We start from the raw sequence: 17,564 nt of genomic DNA, 5'->3' as shown, positions 1-17,564 counted from the left end.
TCTTAGCGGGTCCTTTTATAGCTGACTATATGATGGATGGGCTTTGTTCGTTGTTGAAGGCCGGACGGTGACCTTTAATTGTTAATTTTTGTGTCATTTTGGTCTTTTGTGGATAGTTGTCTCTTTGCAATCATACCACATCTTTTTTATATATATAAAACAAGCATGTGGAAATAGAATGATACACATTGAAAGTTTAATAAAATCTATATATCTTTTACTATTACCAACATTATATTTTTACAATCAATGCTCTTCAACTTTGTATTTGTTTGGCTTTTTAACCCCAGGAGTAGATTACCTTAGCCGTATTTGGCACAACTTTTTGGAATTTTGGGTCCTCAATGCTCTTCAACTTTGTATTTGTTGGCTTTTTAACCATTTTGATCTGAGCGTCACTGATGAGTCTTATGTAGACGAAACGCGCGTCTGGCGTATAAAATTATAATCCTGGTACTTTTGATAACTATTGTAAGTACTCATTTTCGAAAAAAGTAACTAAAACATTTATATATAAATAAAGATTCATTTGTATATGGCTTAAATATTTTTGACTCCTAAAATAAAAGTGTTAAATTTTGAAAATTATACCTTGGGATGGTTTAAGAACTTTTGTAGCGTCCAGAATTTTACTTCTTGTCAATACATCGTCGACACCCATGTACACCAGATCATCTGCATCCATCACACGGAGTGAATTTATTGTCACATCTTGGCGTTTAAAGCAGTCTTCCAAATATTGAAGGTTGAGCGATTTAAGAAACTTCTCAACATCATCTATTTCATCTTCATGTTGGTATTCTGTATCAACAGCTTAAACAAAATAAAAGTAGATAATATGTTAAACAAACATTTATAAAACAAATGATTATTTTTCATTTGAATACAACCTTTTTGATACAAAAATACATGTATTGAAACACAGCATGCAGCCAACTTTTATTGGAATATATGTTTTAATATAAATCTTTTAAAATTTAGAAAAAACTCTGTGTTATGTCAAATTTAATTCATAGAATATTTATAAGTGTATTTTAAAGACTTTAGAAAATGAAAGAACACAAGAGTCAATTATAAAAAAAATAAAAAAGGTAATAGCTTTCAATATGAATTATGTTCTTATCCAAGAAATCCTGATTTAGAAAATATGATATTATACCGTTTTTTTCTAGAAGTTCTTTTGCTGCAGCTAAAAGTAAGACTCTAGGTCCCTTTTTTATTCCAATGTCCTTTAAGTCAGCATCATCCATCTGGAGTAATGCTGGGATTGTTATTTCTTCCATTTCGAATTTCTCCTTTAAATGTTGCAATTCATTTTTGATGAGAAACTGTGAAATTTCTTTCATGTAATCTGGTATGTTGTTTTCTGATGCTGTCAAACACAAGTATATTTATCAGAATGACAATAAATAACTCACTGGACTTTTTTGCATAAATATATAAAATAAAATAAATAACTTTATCATACAAAGGGAGATTTATCAATAAATCTTGAAAGATGATATTATTATACTTTTTAATATTCATTTTAATGCTTAAAATCAATTGCATTTAAACATTTTTAATACGTTAGACATAACATAGTTGTTTGGTTCATATAAGCTTTCAAGATTTTCCCCTTTTAAATACTAAATGACCAACGGTTCTTCATCTTATTTCCTCCATACAATGTGTCATGCTTGCATTCAATTAAATTATGCCAGCATAGTTTTATTCTTTATTTTACAAATATCGTACTAAATTTTATTTTACTGCAACTATTAAATTTGTATTTATATTGTATGTTTCTCTGTAAACAAATATTTATTATTAAGAAAATAAAGCTTCTATATATTTATCTATCGAAGATTATTGATACAAAGCATTTAAAATTTAGATCTATCTATTCTGAAACAAAAGAAAACAATAAGACAATGAGTGTAACATTAATTACGATTTCTTTTAGGTATAAAATGCAGTATACTTAGCATTGTTTTCACTGGTATTTTTTGAATAAGTCATTACTTATCAATACCTTTCGCTTCGTCTTTTATAATTTCTTCACATTGTATTGAATCTGCCGAATTGCTTTCTGCAGAAAAATAAAATTCGTTATAAATGTTTTCAATATTATGCCGTATAACTAAACTCTCAAAAATTCAGAAAAAAGTTGACCAATAAAGATCAGAGCATAGGGTCGTTGGTATTCTAATCAAAATTAAATTTAAATAGCGGAAAACGATAATTTTGATAACAGAAGAGGTCTTGACAAATTCCACATTTATGTGCAGTTTAAGAAATCCATTGGATGTTGGATGTATATGGATTGATAATTTAGTCTTAGATACATGTTTTTTTATTAGTTGTTAGTGGCTTTGAACTAGATATCAGTTAACTGCGAGTACTCTCAGATATGTACCTAGTGTCTTTTTGTTGTTGGGATGTACAAGTACCCGGCCACGTCCACTTGTATTTTTTTTTCCATCTGATGAGTTAAGCCTTTTCAACTGATTTGTATAGTTCATTCTTATGTTGTACTGTTATAGTACTGTCACAGGTTAGGAGAGGGTCGGAACTCCGTTAACATGTTTAAAAAGTAAAATAACAAAAATACTGAACTCAGAAGAAAATCAATTTGGAAAGTCCATAATCACATGGCAAAATCAAAAAACAAAACGCATCAAAAACGAATGGACAAGAACTGTCATATTCCTGACTTGGTACAGGCATTTTCAAATGTAGAAAATGGTGGATTTAACCTGGTTCTATAGCGCTAACCCTCTCACTTTAATAACAGTCTCATCAAATTCCGCAACATTTACATGATGCGTTAAATAAACAGTCACAATTAATAAAATAGTCAAAATATGGGTACATCAGTCATCATCGTATAACAATCTTAAAAGGAACAATTTAACAGGACACAAAAACATCTACTATCTACTATCTACGAACACTACTAAACCCACCAAACCATGTTTGTATGTGCCTGTACTAAGTCAGGAGCCTGTATACCAGTGGTTGTCGTTTGTTTATGTGTTACATATTAGTTTTTCGTTCATTTATTGAACATAATAAGGCCGTTAGTTTTCTCGTTTGAATTGCTTTATATTGTCATTTCAAGGCATTTATAGCTGACTAGGTGGTATGGGCATTGTTCATTGTTGAAGGCCGTCCGGTGACATGTAGATGTTAATTTCTGTGTCATTTTGGTCTCATGTGAAGAGTTGTCTCATTGATACTCATACCACATCTTCTTTTTCATATGATAATTTATAAGTGATTAAAAGCAGAGTATGTGGTACAAAACTCGAGTTTTGAGATTTGCTGATAAACGTCAGAGTTTTTAATATTTGTCAATATTGCCATTCTAAAATACCAAAAATGATTTAATTTAGTATTTTGATCATTAACATATATTCTTTGATTTAAATCTACGTCGGACCTGATGTTAATTGCAGCAATGATAATTCTTGTAAACACAGTAAGTAGTGTTAAGTTTAGTTGAATACATATATATATATAGATCACTACACTGCAACAAGTGTAATACGATATTTCTCCACTCGAGACAGTTAAATTTTATTATTTAAAGCGAAAGGCTTAACTGTCGAGAGTGGGAAAGAATCGAAATACACGAGTTAAAGTGTAGGAATCTGTTTCTCTGATGATTTCTTTCCTTCTTTTTCAAAGATTTTCAGAAACTTGTGTTCTTTATATGCGCCGTCATCAGGCATGGTCGCCTTTATCATGACGTCACAATAGGAAATGTCAGAAGAAAACAAAACATTTATACGTCATAATCAAATTTCGACTAATCATTTGCCGACAACAGATATAGTCAGGAGAAAATGTTTTCTTACACCGATCACGAAATGCGAAAATAGCACAATAGAGAATTGCAAGCTAGTGTTTTACGATATTTCTTCAATCGAGACAGTTACATTTTAATATTTAAAGCGCGAGGCCTGCCGTTTTTTTTTAAATAAATAAAATTTAACTGTTAAGAGTGGAGAACTATAGACATAAAGGCAACAGTAGTATACCGCTGTTAAAAACTCGTAAATCGATGGACAAAAACAAAATCGGGGTAACAAACTAAAACTGAGGGAAACGCATTAAATATAAGAGGAGAACCACGACACAACATTAAAATGTAACACACACAGAAACGCACTATGCATTAGACAAAATCCGATGAGAATAACAAATATAACATCAAAACCAAATACATGAATTTGGTATACACGAGTTAAAGTGGTGGAATCTGTTTTTCTCCTTTTTTTAAGATTTGAGGAAAGTTGTGCACTTTTGATGAAACAACTAGAAAATTCAGAAGAACAAAAGAAAATTCAACGTCACAATTGAATTTCAACCAATCATTTGCGGAGAACAGATTTCTCACTAGTGAGGAGAAATATTTTTCTCACAACGTTTAGGAAATGTAAAAAAAACACAAAAATTAGAGAAATACATATTCACCTTTGTTGGAAATATCTAACACCGCTGTAACTTCGTTATGGCATGAATGAGGTTTTCCATTCGCTTTAGTGACGACGTTCGAAATGAATTGGTCCAAGTCTTGTGATAGAAACTCGTCAGTTTTGAAAGCTCCATTTTTTATTTCAACATGTAATACAATATCGTCTTCGTTCTCCGATTCCTCAGTATCGCTCTCGGCTGTAAAATAAAACAGCCAAGTATTTCCTGAGAGACGACATGGTTTTAAAATAGATAAGATCTGGGCTCACTTTTCATAAGTTGTTTGATGACCTCTAGGAATAAAACTACGTATGTTGACTATATCAAAATTAAATGAATAGAAAATTAAAAGCTGTCAATAAGGCAAAACAAATCCCGCCCATAAGCCGAGGGAAACACCAGAACAAAAGAAACACTGAGCTACATAAAAAAAACCTCAAAAACTTAGACAAAGTAATGTCTCTGAACGCCTACCTGATTTACCATCATTGACAGTAAGAACGTCTTATATATCATTCAAACTAAAGAAGGATTAACCTGGAATAGCTGTAACCCATTATGAGACGGATGGACTGACAGAGGGAAAGGAAAAAAACAAAGTTTCCTTTACCTTTTAACTGCTTGATTATAAAAAAGGCAAATAGGTGACATGTCAGTAGTGACTTTCATGAGAAGTTTAACTGTATTGATACTTTACATCATTTACTTACCATCCTCTAGTTCTAAAACAATGTTACATCGATGATTTTGGATACACTGTAAATCTGCAGTAACAAACAAAGTATTGACAAAACGTTCCAGTTCTCTTTTCATCATGTTGTCATCTTTAAAAAGTCTGTTATCAATCAGCAAAAACAATACCAAACTCCCTTCGGTTGCCTTTTTCATCTCTATATAGTCAGTTTTAAAGTTTTCTTTTTGATCATTCAGCTGCTTCGCTTTTTCAGCCGCATTTTCTATTCCAGACACCGTGATTTTTGCTGTACTAGTTTCTGTAAATGTCAGAGGGAAATAATATTTGTTAAATCTTTTCATGATTGTCAATGAGATAACTTTCCGCCAAAATTAAAAAGAAGTGACTGTAAGCAACCGTTCGTCCTTCAACAATGAACAAAATCGATAATATAGAGTTGATTATTAATTGTACCGACATGAAAACACGAAACAGTTCATTTGAGAAAACGAAAAGCCTATTGACAACAATTTATTAACTAAACAAGAATATGTCCAAAGTACACGGATGCCCCACTCGCACTATCCTTTTCCATGTTCCATGAACCGTGAAATTGGGTTATAATCTAATTTGTCTTTAAAATAAGAAATATTATATTATAGGGAACATATGCACTAAGTTTCAAGTTGATTGGACTTTGATTTTATCAAAAACTACCTTGACCATGTTGACCAAAAACTTTAACCTGAAATTCCCACTTTCATCTTCTATGTTCAGTGGACCGTGAAATTGGGGTCAAGAGTCTAATTTGGCTTTAAATTAGAAAGATCATATCATAAGCAACAAGTGTATTAAGTTTTAAGTTGATTGGACTTCAGATTCACCAAAAACTACTTTGACCAAAAACTTTAACCTGAAACTACTTCTTTCATTTTCTATGTTTAGTGGACAGTGAAATTGGGGTCAAAAGTCTAATTTGGCTTTAAAACTAGAAATATCATATCATAAGCAACAAGCGTACTAAGTGTCAAGTTGATTGGACTTCAGCTTCATCAAAAGCTACCTTGACCAAAAACTTTAACCTGAACGGACGCACAGACGGACGAACGAACGAACGAACGGAGCCACAGACCAGAAAACATAATGCCCCTCTACTATCGTAGGTGGGGCATAAAAACAAATATGGCAGACATGAACCAAACACAATCACTTAACTATAGGGTCCTGACTCGTAGATAATTTGTCATGGTAAAACATAACTGTGAGGGAACAAGCCTTTACCCTCCCTCATCAGGTAAAAAGATGTTATAATACTGCATAAAACAAACTGCAGGTGAAAGGATGATTTCTGTTTTGTTGGAATCTGATCACATACTGAGCCATATAATTTAAAAATTGATAGAACAACGGATAAATAGGAATTTTACTGTTGATATAAATCTGACGTTTAAAAGTCTACACATACAATAAAGGTATTAACATCAATTATTACACACACAAACGAATTGGTTGATGTAAACATTTTCTATAGATGCCATTTTTTTTCCTCGATTGAAAACTGCATTTTAGATAAAGGTCCTATACAGATATCAAGATCTTTAACCAAAAACAGGGTAGCTATGAAATATAGAAATAAGGATCAACCCAATCATTGAAGCACTTCTTGTTTATCAAGTATTGTTTTGAATCAACCAACCAAACAAATGCAAAATATTGATTTGTGCATTCGTGTAAACTGATCGAATGCAAAAGCTCTGCCAATTGCAAATGGTTTCCTGCAATATGTTGTTTTATTTACCACGAACTTATCTAAATAAGTAGGTTTTTATTATGCAAGAAACCCTGCATTACATTACAGAAGAAAAGCTGTTATTTTGATACGTTGTTATTTACTTACTTCAATATATTTCATGTATAATACTTATTACATCTCTTGGTTAATAAAATAACTTCTAAAAAAGTGTATGGTGTCATGGTGTATGGTATATGGTGCAATGGTAGAAGGTGTATGGTGTAATGATGTCACGTGAGACCTGTAATGGTGTGAATGTATGGTGTAAGACATTTAAAACTATGCAAAGTATTGGTTATAACTGATTTTATACATAAATTTAGTTGCATGCTTTCTTTGAAGTTAAACTGCATTATGATGTAATGTGTAAGGCGTACGATTCAAAGTTGTAACGTGTATGGTGTTATGTCACAGGGTGTATGGTGTAATGGTGTAATGGTGCATTGTGAATGGTGAAATGGTGTACGGTGTTAGTGGAAAGTTTAAACCATCCAAAGACTGTAAGAATTGATCGATTCTTTATAACAAAGTAATAATAAGAAAGGGTTTACCTTCAAACAACTCTTCAGCACGTATGGCATCGATTTTGGTTTGTGTTTCCTTTGTCGCATACGTCTTTACGGTAGTATCCGATCTTGGATTGGATTCAACTAATTCTGCAGAAATATTGATGACAAATATTTTAGACAAAACGAAATCTTCAATATAAAAAAAAAAGAAATTAACTATAAAAGCACTACGAAATTGTTTGTATATGTAAAAACCAAATGTATATATTTTAAGCTTGTACTGATGTTTTTCCTTTTGATGTCTCTTAAGGGCATACGATACAGTTTTAATTCTGTATTTACAAGTTCATGAAAATTTGCATATAGGCTATTTTTTACCCGATTAAATCAAATATGTAAAATTTTTACTGCTTTTTTATCAAAATTAAAAAAAAATCCTCTGTTTACAGTTTTATTAAATTTGGGTCACATAATCTCACTGCAAAATTAAACAAATTGCCGTTTTGAAAAATAAGGGTCCATGAACTCGTTTTCAAATTAAATCAGTTTGAATGACAAAAATCAGTCGAAAATGCATCTTTTCCAGATATGTTACAGTTTGACGACGCGAAAATAACATTTTCGTGAGCAACGTCATTACCTCCACTGTAACTGTATCGTATGCCCTTAACGTAAGACACGTATTCAAGTATTTGGATACTGTATCATTACGTTGTTACTTTAAAAAAAACCCTTCTGTTAAGCTAAATATATATAGGAATATATGAGACACTCTCCATCCAAGTCACGATTAATAAAAGTAAACCATTATAGGTCAATGTAAGTTCTTTTGAAAATACATATAAAATGAAAATACACGTAAAGATAGAAAAACTGAAACACAAGCGCGACATCGCGGGTCTGAGACCGAATTGAAATGCATATGCCTTATTTTAGTCTAGATTTTTAGTAGTCGTAGAGTTAACTGATGAAGTCAAGTTTATTGCAAGAGACACAGTTTTCCCTGCTTGCAACATCTTCCTGTTCAAAACCGTATAATTTTCCTCAAAATTTACTGTAAACTACTTTTGATTATTTTCGTATTGATCAAATTGACATTGGTACCAATTTGAAAGTAAACCGATTTGTGAAAGAGTGTTACATATGTATAAAACAATCACTGGAAGCACTTTAGGGTTTCCTGATAGAAAATAGATTTACAGAAGGTACCTGGTAACTGGAAATGACACACACTATTGGTATTGATATACTGGTATCGGATTCGACCAGGATCTTGTAAATTGTTTCTTATATTAAAAATGTGGAAAACAAAATATCTGAAATGATGTAGATTTTAAACATCATTATCCTATATTAGTTAAACATTATATTTAATTCTCAGATTCGTCATTTTAACGTCATGCTGGTTAACATTTGTAGTTTCACAAAACACGTTGAGTTTGATGACAAAAATATAGCTCATAAAAAGAAGAATATTAGTTCAGAGTATTTATTAGTTATAAAATTGATGTATTTACTATACTACTAAAATAATTAGGTCCAATATGCTGACATCAATAACGACAACAGCAGCTAGCAATATGTTTTTTTTGTTTATAATTACCATGAGGACTTATATTATACCAATTAAGTGAAACACGATTGATCTTTACAAAATAAAGTTTTCACAAGATTCCAGTAAATTCTTCAAGTAATACGATATAATGTAAAACTTACTTTTTAGATTTTCAATTTCTCCTTTGTATTTCTCTTCCATCTCTTTGTCTAAACTACAAGTTAAGTAATTTTCAATCCGACGTGTAAAATGGTTATTGTTTGTACTTAAATGTTCATCAGCTCTTCTGCCAATATCTATGTACATTTTAAACATTTTTTTGAATTCGTTCTCAGACAGGACTGTTTTAGGATTGTGATTTATATCATTCCTGCTGCTTATAATGCGCAAAATGTTATCACAAAACGTACTGTCTGTTTCAAGTGGATACGAATCCCAGCCATGCGAGGGATCGTCTGGTATTATAATTGCAAACTTGTGGTATCTAGCAATTTTGAACATTAAACTGATATCACAGTCGCCAAATCGAAGTGATTCGAGTGTTTGAATTTGTCCAATTTCCCGCGGTTTAAGTCTTTTTCTAAATTTGTCGTCTCCCATTATTTTATTATATATAACACTCAACGGAATTTTCGAGTGCATCATGTATTCCCTCATTATATCAGTCAAAACATCCCCTACAACATATCGACATCTGGTGTATCTTGTTTGAGCTGGTTCTGCCATTTTTGTTTTATTCAAGGCAAATAAAATGATCTATGCGAAATACCCGTACTTGGTATGTCTGTAAGAAAATGAAATTCATTAGTTGTTATAAAGTAATAACCTTTAACAATTTGTTGTTTTGTTTAAATCTATTATAACTATATGAAAAGTACCTTCCTACTTACGTTCAGATTTTTGTTTGTCTGTTAATAAATAATTACTTGTACTATTTATTTGATTGTATTACAAATAAGTTTTGCATATCTTCTCTTAATTTGCAAACGAAGTTTAAATTTTTGAATCAAACAGGGCATGACAAGAACGGAATGTTATGTAAAACAATACATTTGTATTTTGCTATTTAGTTGATTTAAATTTCGTATTCTATATCTTTTCAGCCTTTTTTCAAATTTTGTAATATACATGTCGAATATATCAAAAGATATACCTTTCATATCTTATGACGTGAACTTGAAGTGCATTGTTCTTTTAGTTATGGTTAATTAAACATCGTACAAAATGAAGGTTACAATGACCTTGTTGATAAAATATTTTATCATATACGTAAAGAAAATAATGGTATAATTGTACATCTTGATAAAACTTATTTGAACATATATTAATTCATTAAATTTGAAGAATTGCCTTAGCTGGTTGGTATGACTTTTGTTTTCAACAGCTTCCGGTTTATATAAACTGCTTTCAGTTTTTCCCACTGATTTCGGTTATTATAGCATGCCTTTCCTTAACGCTATATCCTGGTAATCGCAAAGCATTTCGACGTCATTCTGCACTTTCCGGAAAATAAATCTCAGTGGTACATTTTAATGAAAGCATAACTTAATAGAATAAAAAACAACATAAGGAAACAAGGAAATAGAATAGATGAAATTTAAAAAGTTTAAAAAACAAATATGGTAATGGGGAATGGGTCAAAGATACAACAACCCGAACAATGAGCAAACAACAGCCAAACCACCAATTGGTCTTTTATACAGCGGGAAACTCCCGCACGCGGAGGCTTTCTTCAGCTGGACCCTCAACAAAACTATATACTGGTTCAGTGATGATGGACGTCTTCATAAGCTCCAAAATGTACACACGAAACTGAAATTGACTGAAGACTGACAAAAGCTAGAGGCACCTGACCTGGGACAAGCGCAATAATGCAGCGGGGGTTACACATGTTTTAGCTATAAATCCTCCTCCTTTACCTCTAGCCAATGTAGAAAAATCCAACGCATAACAATCAGAATGTCCTCTGCTGAAGTAAACGATAAAAAGGACATAACATGTCATTCTTCATATATGACCTCTTATCAGCCCATGGTCAAAATATTCCCTATAGAGCATGACGGCTCAATTTAGCTGTTATTCAACTTTTGAATTTAATGATTTAAACTGAAAATTAACAAAAAATAATCCCTTGCTAAAATATAACATGATTTACATTCATATTCACCATCAGGAAACTTTCCAAAATTAAAAGAAAGTCTTTACAGCACTAAAACTAGTCCATAAATGAAATAGCTAAAGAAAGTCATGATGCCTTAATTGCAAACATTGCACTGACAATGAACCTATTTTTAAATACAACCAATCAAGAGATAATTTTATCCTTGAGCACTTTACAATATTCTAAGTTTGTAGGAGAATGATAATCCCTTTCTTCGTGATAAGTACTCGCTGTCGCTCGTACATGATCATGAAGAAAGGGATTATCATTCTCTTATATATACTGAACATACTGTTGTGGATTTAAAGGGCTTTTAAAAATCATATATGCATCGTTAATCATCTGTTTCTTGAGTTGTCTTTACTATGATTTTCATATGCTATGACTGTTTTATTTATAGAACTGTATTTTGTCAATTTGTATAGACATTTCAGATAAACAAGGAGGGTCGGGTCGTATGTGAACATTTTATGACTCAGGTAAAATAATTTTAAAAGACCAGGTATTTGTAATATTAAACTGTTAACAAAGTAGGGTCATATGACAGAAATATAGCTTTATTATTTTACAACGATTATTATTGTATTTGATTTACATTTCCGTGAGATAAGGTCCACATATACTGTATGTTTAAAAGTATTTGTCACTTGAGGTCGTCATCGTTTTCAAAATAAAAATCGTGTAGAATTACAAGTTAAATAATTTAAAATTTAATGTTAAAGTAAAAACATGACATACCATCTGAATAAAAAATAAAATATATTCTTTTTATTCATTTCTTATTGAATTGTACAAAGATGTAAACTTGATAAGTAACTTTCAATCAAAATGTGTCATATGATATAAACAAATATTAGATGTGGTATAAATGCAAATAAGACAGCTCTCCACCAGGGACAATATGATATAGAACTTAACAACTATAGGTCATCTTATGGCCTTCAATAATAAGCAAAACTCATACCGCATAGTCAGCTATTAAGGGCCAGAAATGACATTTATGAAAAAATATTAACAAGAAAACTAATGGCCTAATTTAAGAAAAAAACGATGGACGAAAAACTGTTATCATAAACAACAACAAACGATATAATTACATGCCTCTGATTAGGAACAGCCACATACCTAATGTGGCGAGTTTAAATTAGATTGCTGACGCCAAACCCTGTTCGTTTAATGCGTGTTTTAGTTGAAATTGTAATAGACAGGTGTAAATATTCTCTTTATTTAATGCTGTTGTCAATGCCATCAAACAGAAGCTGTTGCTTCAGGACTCAATTATATAACTTTGTTAACAAGTCGTGAATACTTCAATATTACAACAAGTAATTACACATGTTACATGCATTGTCAAGGTCAATCGTTTTTATACTAATGTGTTATGTTTGAATGGTTTTACACTAGTAATTTTGGGGCCCTTTATAGCTTGTTGTTCGGTGTGAGCCAAGGCTCCGTGTTGAAGGCCGTACATTAACCTATAATGGTTTAATTTTTAAATTGTTATTTGGATGGAGAGTTGTCTCATTGGCACTCACACCACATCTTCCTATATCTATGAACAGACACATATGCATTCTTCTATAAAAAGAAGCAACGGCTGTAGTAAGAACCTATTTTGATAAAAGCAAACGATGAAATAGAGATAAATTTGTGAAGTTCCAAGGCAAATTATAAGTGGGTTATGGCACTTTTAAATAAAACATTTTTAGCAGAATATTTGCTCTGATCAAATATGTGTTTCATGATATATCTTATGCCATTTCTGTAGTTATTCACTCGATTTCCCTCGTGAACATTTTGAAATTTTTAATAAGATATACCTATCGTATGCTTATGTTATAAAGTCTTGACAATTAATAATTCTGCTAGAATGTTGCTTATTATGATCACTAACCCTTAAATTACTTACAGAACGTTTAATATTTTATAACACAAGACTAAACTTTCATCTCATTTAATTATTCGAACGGCGGCATATTGGGAAAATAAAAATGAAATGATGGTTGTCTTTACTTATTTAACGACAGTTTTACAGGACTCTTGTGATTTACTACGATAAGGAACTGCAGTACATATCATTCCAAGCAGAACTGACATGCTATCCTCGGAAATTACTAGATAATTCACAGTATCTCTTGGTTTGGTTTTAAAATCAAAATACACATGTTTCCTAACCCATACCATGCGTTATTGTTTTCAATGTATTTTTTTGGTCATCAGCAAACTACTTTTGACTGAACTTTATTAATCATGAATTTGATCGAACGACATCAATGTTGTGTCGGTATATATGCGATTGCCATGGTGATACAACAGGGGCAGGCAAATAAGTCAATCTCTATTGTTATCAAAAAGCAAAAGATAAGAAATACCGAACTCTGAGGAAAATTCAAAACGCAAAGTCCGTAATCAAAAGGCAAAATCAAAAGCTCCAACACATTAAACGAATGATAACGCAACATGCGCAAGACATATGCCTGACTTGGTGAAGGCATTTTCTTATGTAGAATAATTGAACCAGGTTTCATAGCTAGCGAAGACCCTTATATTTAGTATAGTGAAAGATAAATACTAATTTGTTTCTTATCAACATAATTAACAAAAGATGAATGTTAATTAAAAAAAAAGATATAATATTTTATACTTGAATATGGGATAAATTTCTAGAAGACAAACAAATCTAAATAAAAAATTGTACATTATTTCATAATAAATATTTGAGCTGTAAATATTACAGGAAGCTTGTACACAAATTTAATAAACTTTTAACGTTCAAAGAATATGTATAAAATTCATAGGTGTGGGCAACAACTGCTCTTTTTTATTATTTACATGTAATGATTGACTTCGTGGGCTTGCATAAAATCTTTTATATGACTTCGAATTACACATTAACTCTCAATACGTCAGGGTTAAACTTTATTCTTTATGTTTTGTCATGCGTATAAACTGTATATATCTGTTGACTATATGTAGAATATTTTAGAAATATATCCCATGAATCAATATTAAGTTTTACGTTTTTGTCTACACACGATATGAATTATTTTTACAATTTTGCGCTTTCAATTTCTATGTTGTAAAATTCTAGCAGCCTCTCGATATCGATTAGAAATTTCCAACGTAAAATAGTATTCCAAAATAATACATTTCCTATGAGGATTCCCCGGGAATAGGTTACTGCTCAAAAGGAAGCTATGTAACTAAGAGTTTCAGGTTGTGAAGGTGGAATCATCCATTCGAACATTTTAGAAAGGCCTTCACGAGTTGGCTGATTTTTGTGGAATATCTGTGTCTGCCCCTTTGGTATCTTCACATGTTTTGAGTTCACCTATCTTTTATATTGCAACTTAGTAGATGAATAGTTGTGTACTTTCATATGAACCTTTCTCAACACTGTCTTCTGACATACACAAAATAAACCATTACGCTTCGGCACGTTCACAATATATGGACATAATAAGCAGGATTCCTTTAACAAATACAACCCCGACAGAGTTAAGGGAAACTACTGGACTCGAGATAACTAAAGGTTTTGCCTTCATCATGAAAAATTGTCACACGTTAAATTAGTCTGTGGTATACGATTTAATTATAGAAATCGATTGTGTCCTGTATTTGATATGATTTTTGACTGCGTATGAAATTCGTATAGCGTCTTATTCATACAGAGCAGATGATGCTTATGTAAATGAAGGCAACAGTAGTATACCAATGTCCGAAATTCATAAATCGATTGAGAAAAAAAGATGAGAACTACGACACAACAGAAACACTAAACAGAAACGAACTATAAAATAACAATGACTATTTTCCTGACTTGGTTCAAGACATTTTATGAAAGAAATGGTGGGGTGAGACTGGTGTTGTGGCATGCGAAACCCCCCTCTTTTACGGCAATGTAAAATATGAAATTAAAATGACAACATTACATGACAGGATTGCTATACCAATAAATGGGAGAACATATAGGACAGAGAACACACGAATAATAACTAACAAAAGGTACAAGATTTAAAATTAAAAACGCCAGACGTGCGTTTTGTTCACACAAGACTAAACAGTGATGCTGAGGACCACAAATTTCAAAACGGAATTTAAGGTCATTTATAACTTCAAAGTTTAGAAAAAATACTCACTTTCATTTTGACATATATTTCTCTTTTATTTAAATTTTTTCCAGTCTCGATATAATTTGTCTCATTTGTCCCAAAAGTACTCGCAAAATGCACCTTAGTTCATTTTGAAGCTACAGAAATAATTTCCAAAATTGAAATTTTCCGATGTCTCTATAAATATGCAGCTAGAGGTCATGTCCGATCAATGCATTAATTCCAATTCCATTCTTTGTAGTATTCATCTTACTAAAGTCGCAAGTTCTGTTCATATGTAAGACATGGAATAAAACGTTTTATACTAATAGTATATCATATCCCCTTATAATGTCAGACGTGTATTCAGTGATTTGGACGGGTTTACTTCCGGCATTTTAACATATCTAACACCCTTCTATACAATAAAGAATTTAAATAGTAAAGATTGCAACGCAATTATATTGATTATCTTACCTTTAAAAGTGAGATATCTCATGCGCAAGTCATCAATCGATTACTCCAGTACATCAGTTTAGTATGGTATAAGAAAGACAACTTAATGTAATTAATTAAAAAACAAAATATCACAAATGATTAAAAAAACTGATTTTCAACAAGACTTATTTCTTCATTGCGTGTATGTCTTTTACCAATTTTTTCAACAGTAACGTACACTCTATTGGTGCTTGTCCAAGTCAGGATTATGACAGTTGCTACCCATTCGTTTAATGTGTTTGAGCTTGTGATGTCGGGCTCTAAGTTCGGTATTTTTGTTATTTGACTTTTTTTGTATTTGTATGGCGTTTACATATCTCAGTTAATACGCCACACTCGTGCATGACCAGCTTCTAAACTTTATTCAGTTCATTATATACACTAACTATGTATATATTATATTATAATACTTCAGACGATCGTCGGCTCGGACACAAACTGGCTCATAAATCGTTGGTCTCCAATTTTATAAGTTAAGATGAGTCCTATTCCCGATTGTGTCATTAGGATTGGGGTGCACTCGCATGGCGGGTACTGGAGACATTTACACTGTCAACAAACAAGGAGTCTTGCTCTTTTTAGTTCATGCAATGTCTACAGATTATGTTTGTTATCTTGGTTTGTCTCTTTTTAGCTTCCCATTATGTCGCGTATCGATGATATATGTAAAACAATTAATTATTTTTTATGTTTTCATTCAATTGTTTTTGTGTTATGTTCTTGAACCTCCAAGTTGCATATGTCGTTGGGCCTCAACATATTTCTTCCGTGTTAAAAGGTGAGATGGATTTCTTATGTAAGATATATATGTAAGCGTGCGATAGTTTTCAATCTGTGTGAGTATTGTTCTTAATATTTATTCGATCATGAAGACCCAAACCTTTTCTTCAATGTTTTTAATCATGTCACTTAAACGATACACAGACCACCATACCAAGGCGTCCCTTTTGAATAACATTGTAATTCCTTTGATCAGGCTAAAAGCGAGGGTGCGTTATCGGAATAAACAGGTTAGTAAGTGTACATACGAACACACAAACGACTTAATTACAGTCAACCTGTCAGAAATTTGAACTAGACTCTGCAAATATGGTCTACCGGAATGATTGGCTGGAATTCAACATTGGAGGTTTTTTTTTAGATATAACTGATGGGAGTGGAGGGGAGATTGTTAGCTAAATTTCAAATTTCAATACATTTATTGTTCACATTATACTTACAAAACAAGGAACCCAAACATAGTAATTGTATATTTACATTGAATATGCAATAACGTAAATAAGTAAAGTTCTTTGGATCTATTTATTTTCGTGGGTACTATTTTCATTGATTACATGCATTTCAATTCGTGATTCAGCTTTTGCGTAGTTATCGTAAAAAACGTATGTGCCATGAATAATAACACAATAACAGATGAAATTTCTAAGATTAATACACAAACATGCATGATGTAAACCGTTGGTTTTTTAAAACAGTTTTTGTACAAGTTCAGGGTACCAAGTTCCCTTCTTGTGAAAAGGCTTTTGCAGCAACTCTTTGAATGGTCCATAGTTGTCTAAAACTAAAAATATCTCTCACACGCTATTCATTCTGGTCGACAAACTTGAAAGAACGATGACTTATTGAATTCCTGGTAACTGAAACATTTGCTACTGTACTAAAGCGTTAAAAGACGTTTAACGACAATGCCCCATGCAAGGAAGATATAAGTTGATGCGATTAATAAAATTATATTTTAATAGATTAAAGTATAGGCATAACAGAGTACAAAACAATAAGAATCGTATCAATAATAGAGTATCAAAAAATACTTTGTCTAACTTC

General features: G+C 31.8%; 1 protein-coding gene across 1 annotated transcript; it reads right to left on the bottom strand.

Moving 5' to 3' along the window:
• Window positions 1–571: 571 nt before the first annotated feature.
• Window positions 572–15,648, bottom strand: LOC134684970 (uncharacterized). Its single transcript, XM_063544292.1, has 8 exons — window positions 15,291–15,648; window positions 9,152–9,774; window positions 7,478–7,582; window positions 5,172–5,453; window positions 4,462–4,659; window positions 2,015–2,071; window positions 1,160–1,372; window positions 572–813 (listed from the first exon to the last, which is right to left on the bottom strand). The coding sequence occupies exons 2-8, from the start codon at window positions 9,714–9,716 to the stop codon at window positions 572–574; spliced, it is 1,662 nt and encodes a 553-aa protein (XP_063400362.1). The 5' UTR covers window positions 9,717–9,774; window positions 15,291–15,648.
• Between the last annotated feature and the right edge of the window lie 1,916 nt (window positions 15,649–17,564).

The sequence above is a fragment of the Mytilus trossulus genome, chromosome 9 (genome assembly GCF_036588685.1).
Source record: "Mytilus trossulus isolate FHL-02 chromosome 9, PNRI_Mtr1.1.1.hap1, whole genome shotgun sequence".
NCBI lineage: Eukaryota > Metazoa > Mollusca > Bivalvia > Mytilida > Mytilidae > Mytilus > Mytilus trossulus.
This window is presented reverse-complemented; position numbering and strand designations above follow the sequence as displayed.

Bases quoted from the DNA above. Each gene is read 5' to 3' on its own strand.
- LOC134684970 (XM_063544292.1), bottom strand. From the start codon at position 9,716: ATGGCAGAACCAGCTCAAACAAGATACACCAGATGTCGATATGTTGTA. The intron at 4,660-5,171 runs GTAAGTAAATGA...TTTATTTTACAG, and splicing joins TGTTTTAGAACTAGAGGATG to CCGAGAGCGATACTGAGGAA. The intron at 1,373-2,014 runs GTATTGATAAGT...TGTGTTTGACAG, and splicing joins TATAAAAGACGAAGCGAAAG to CATCAGAAAACAACATACCA.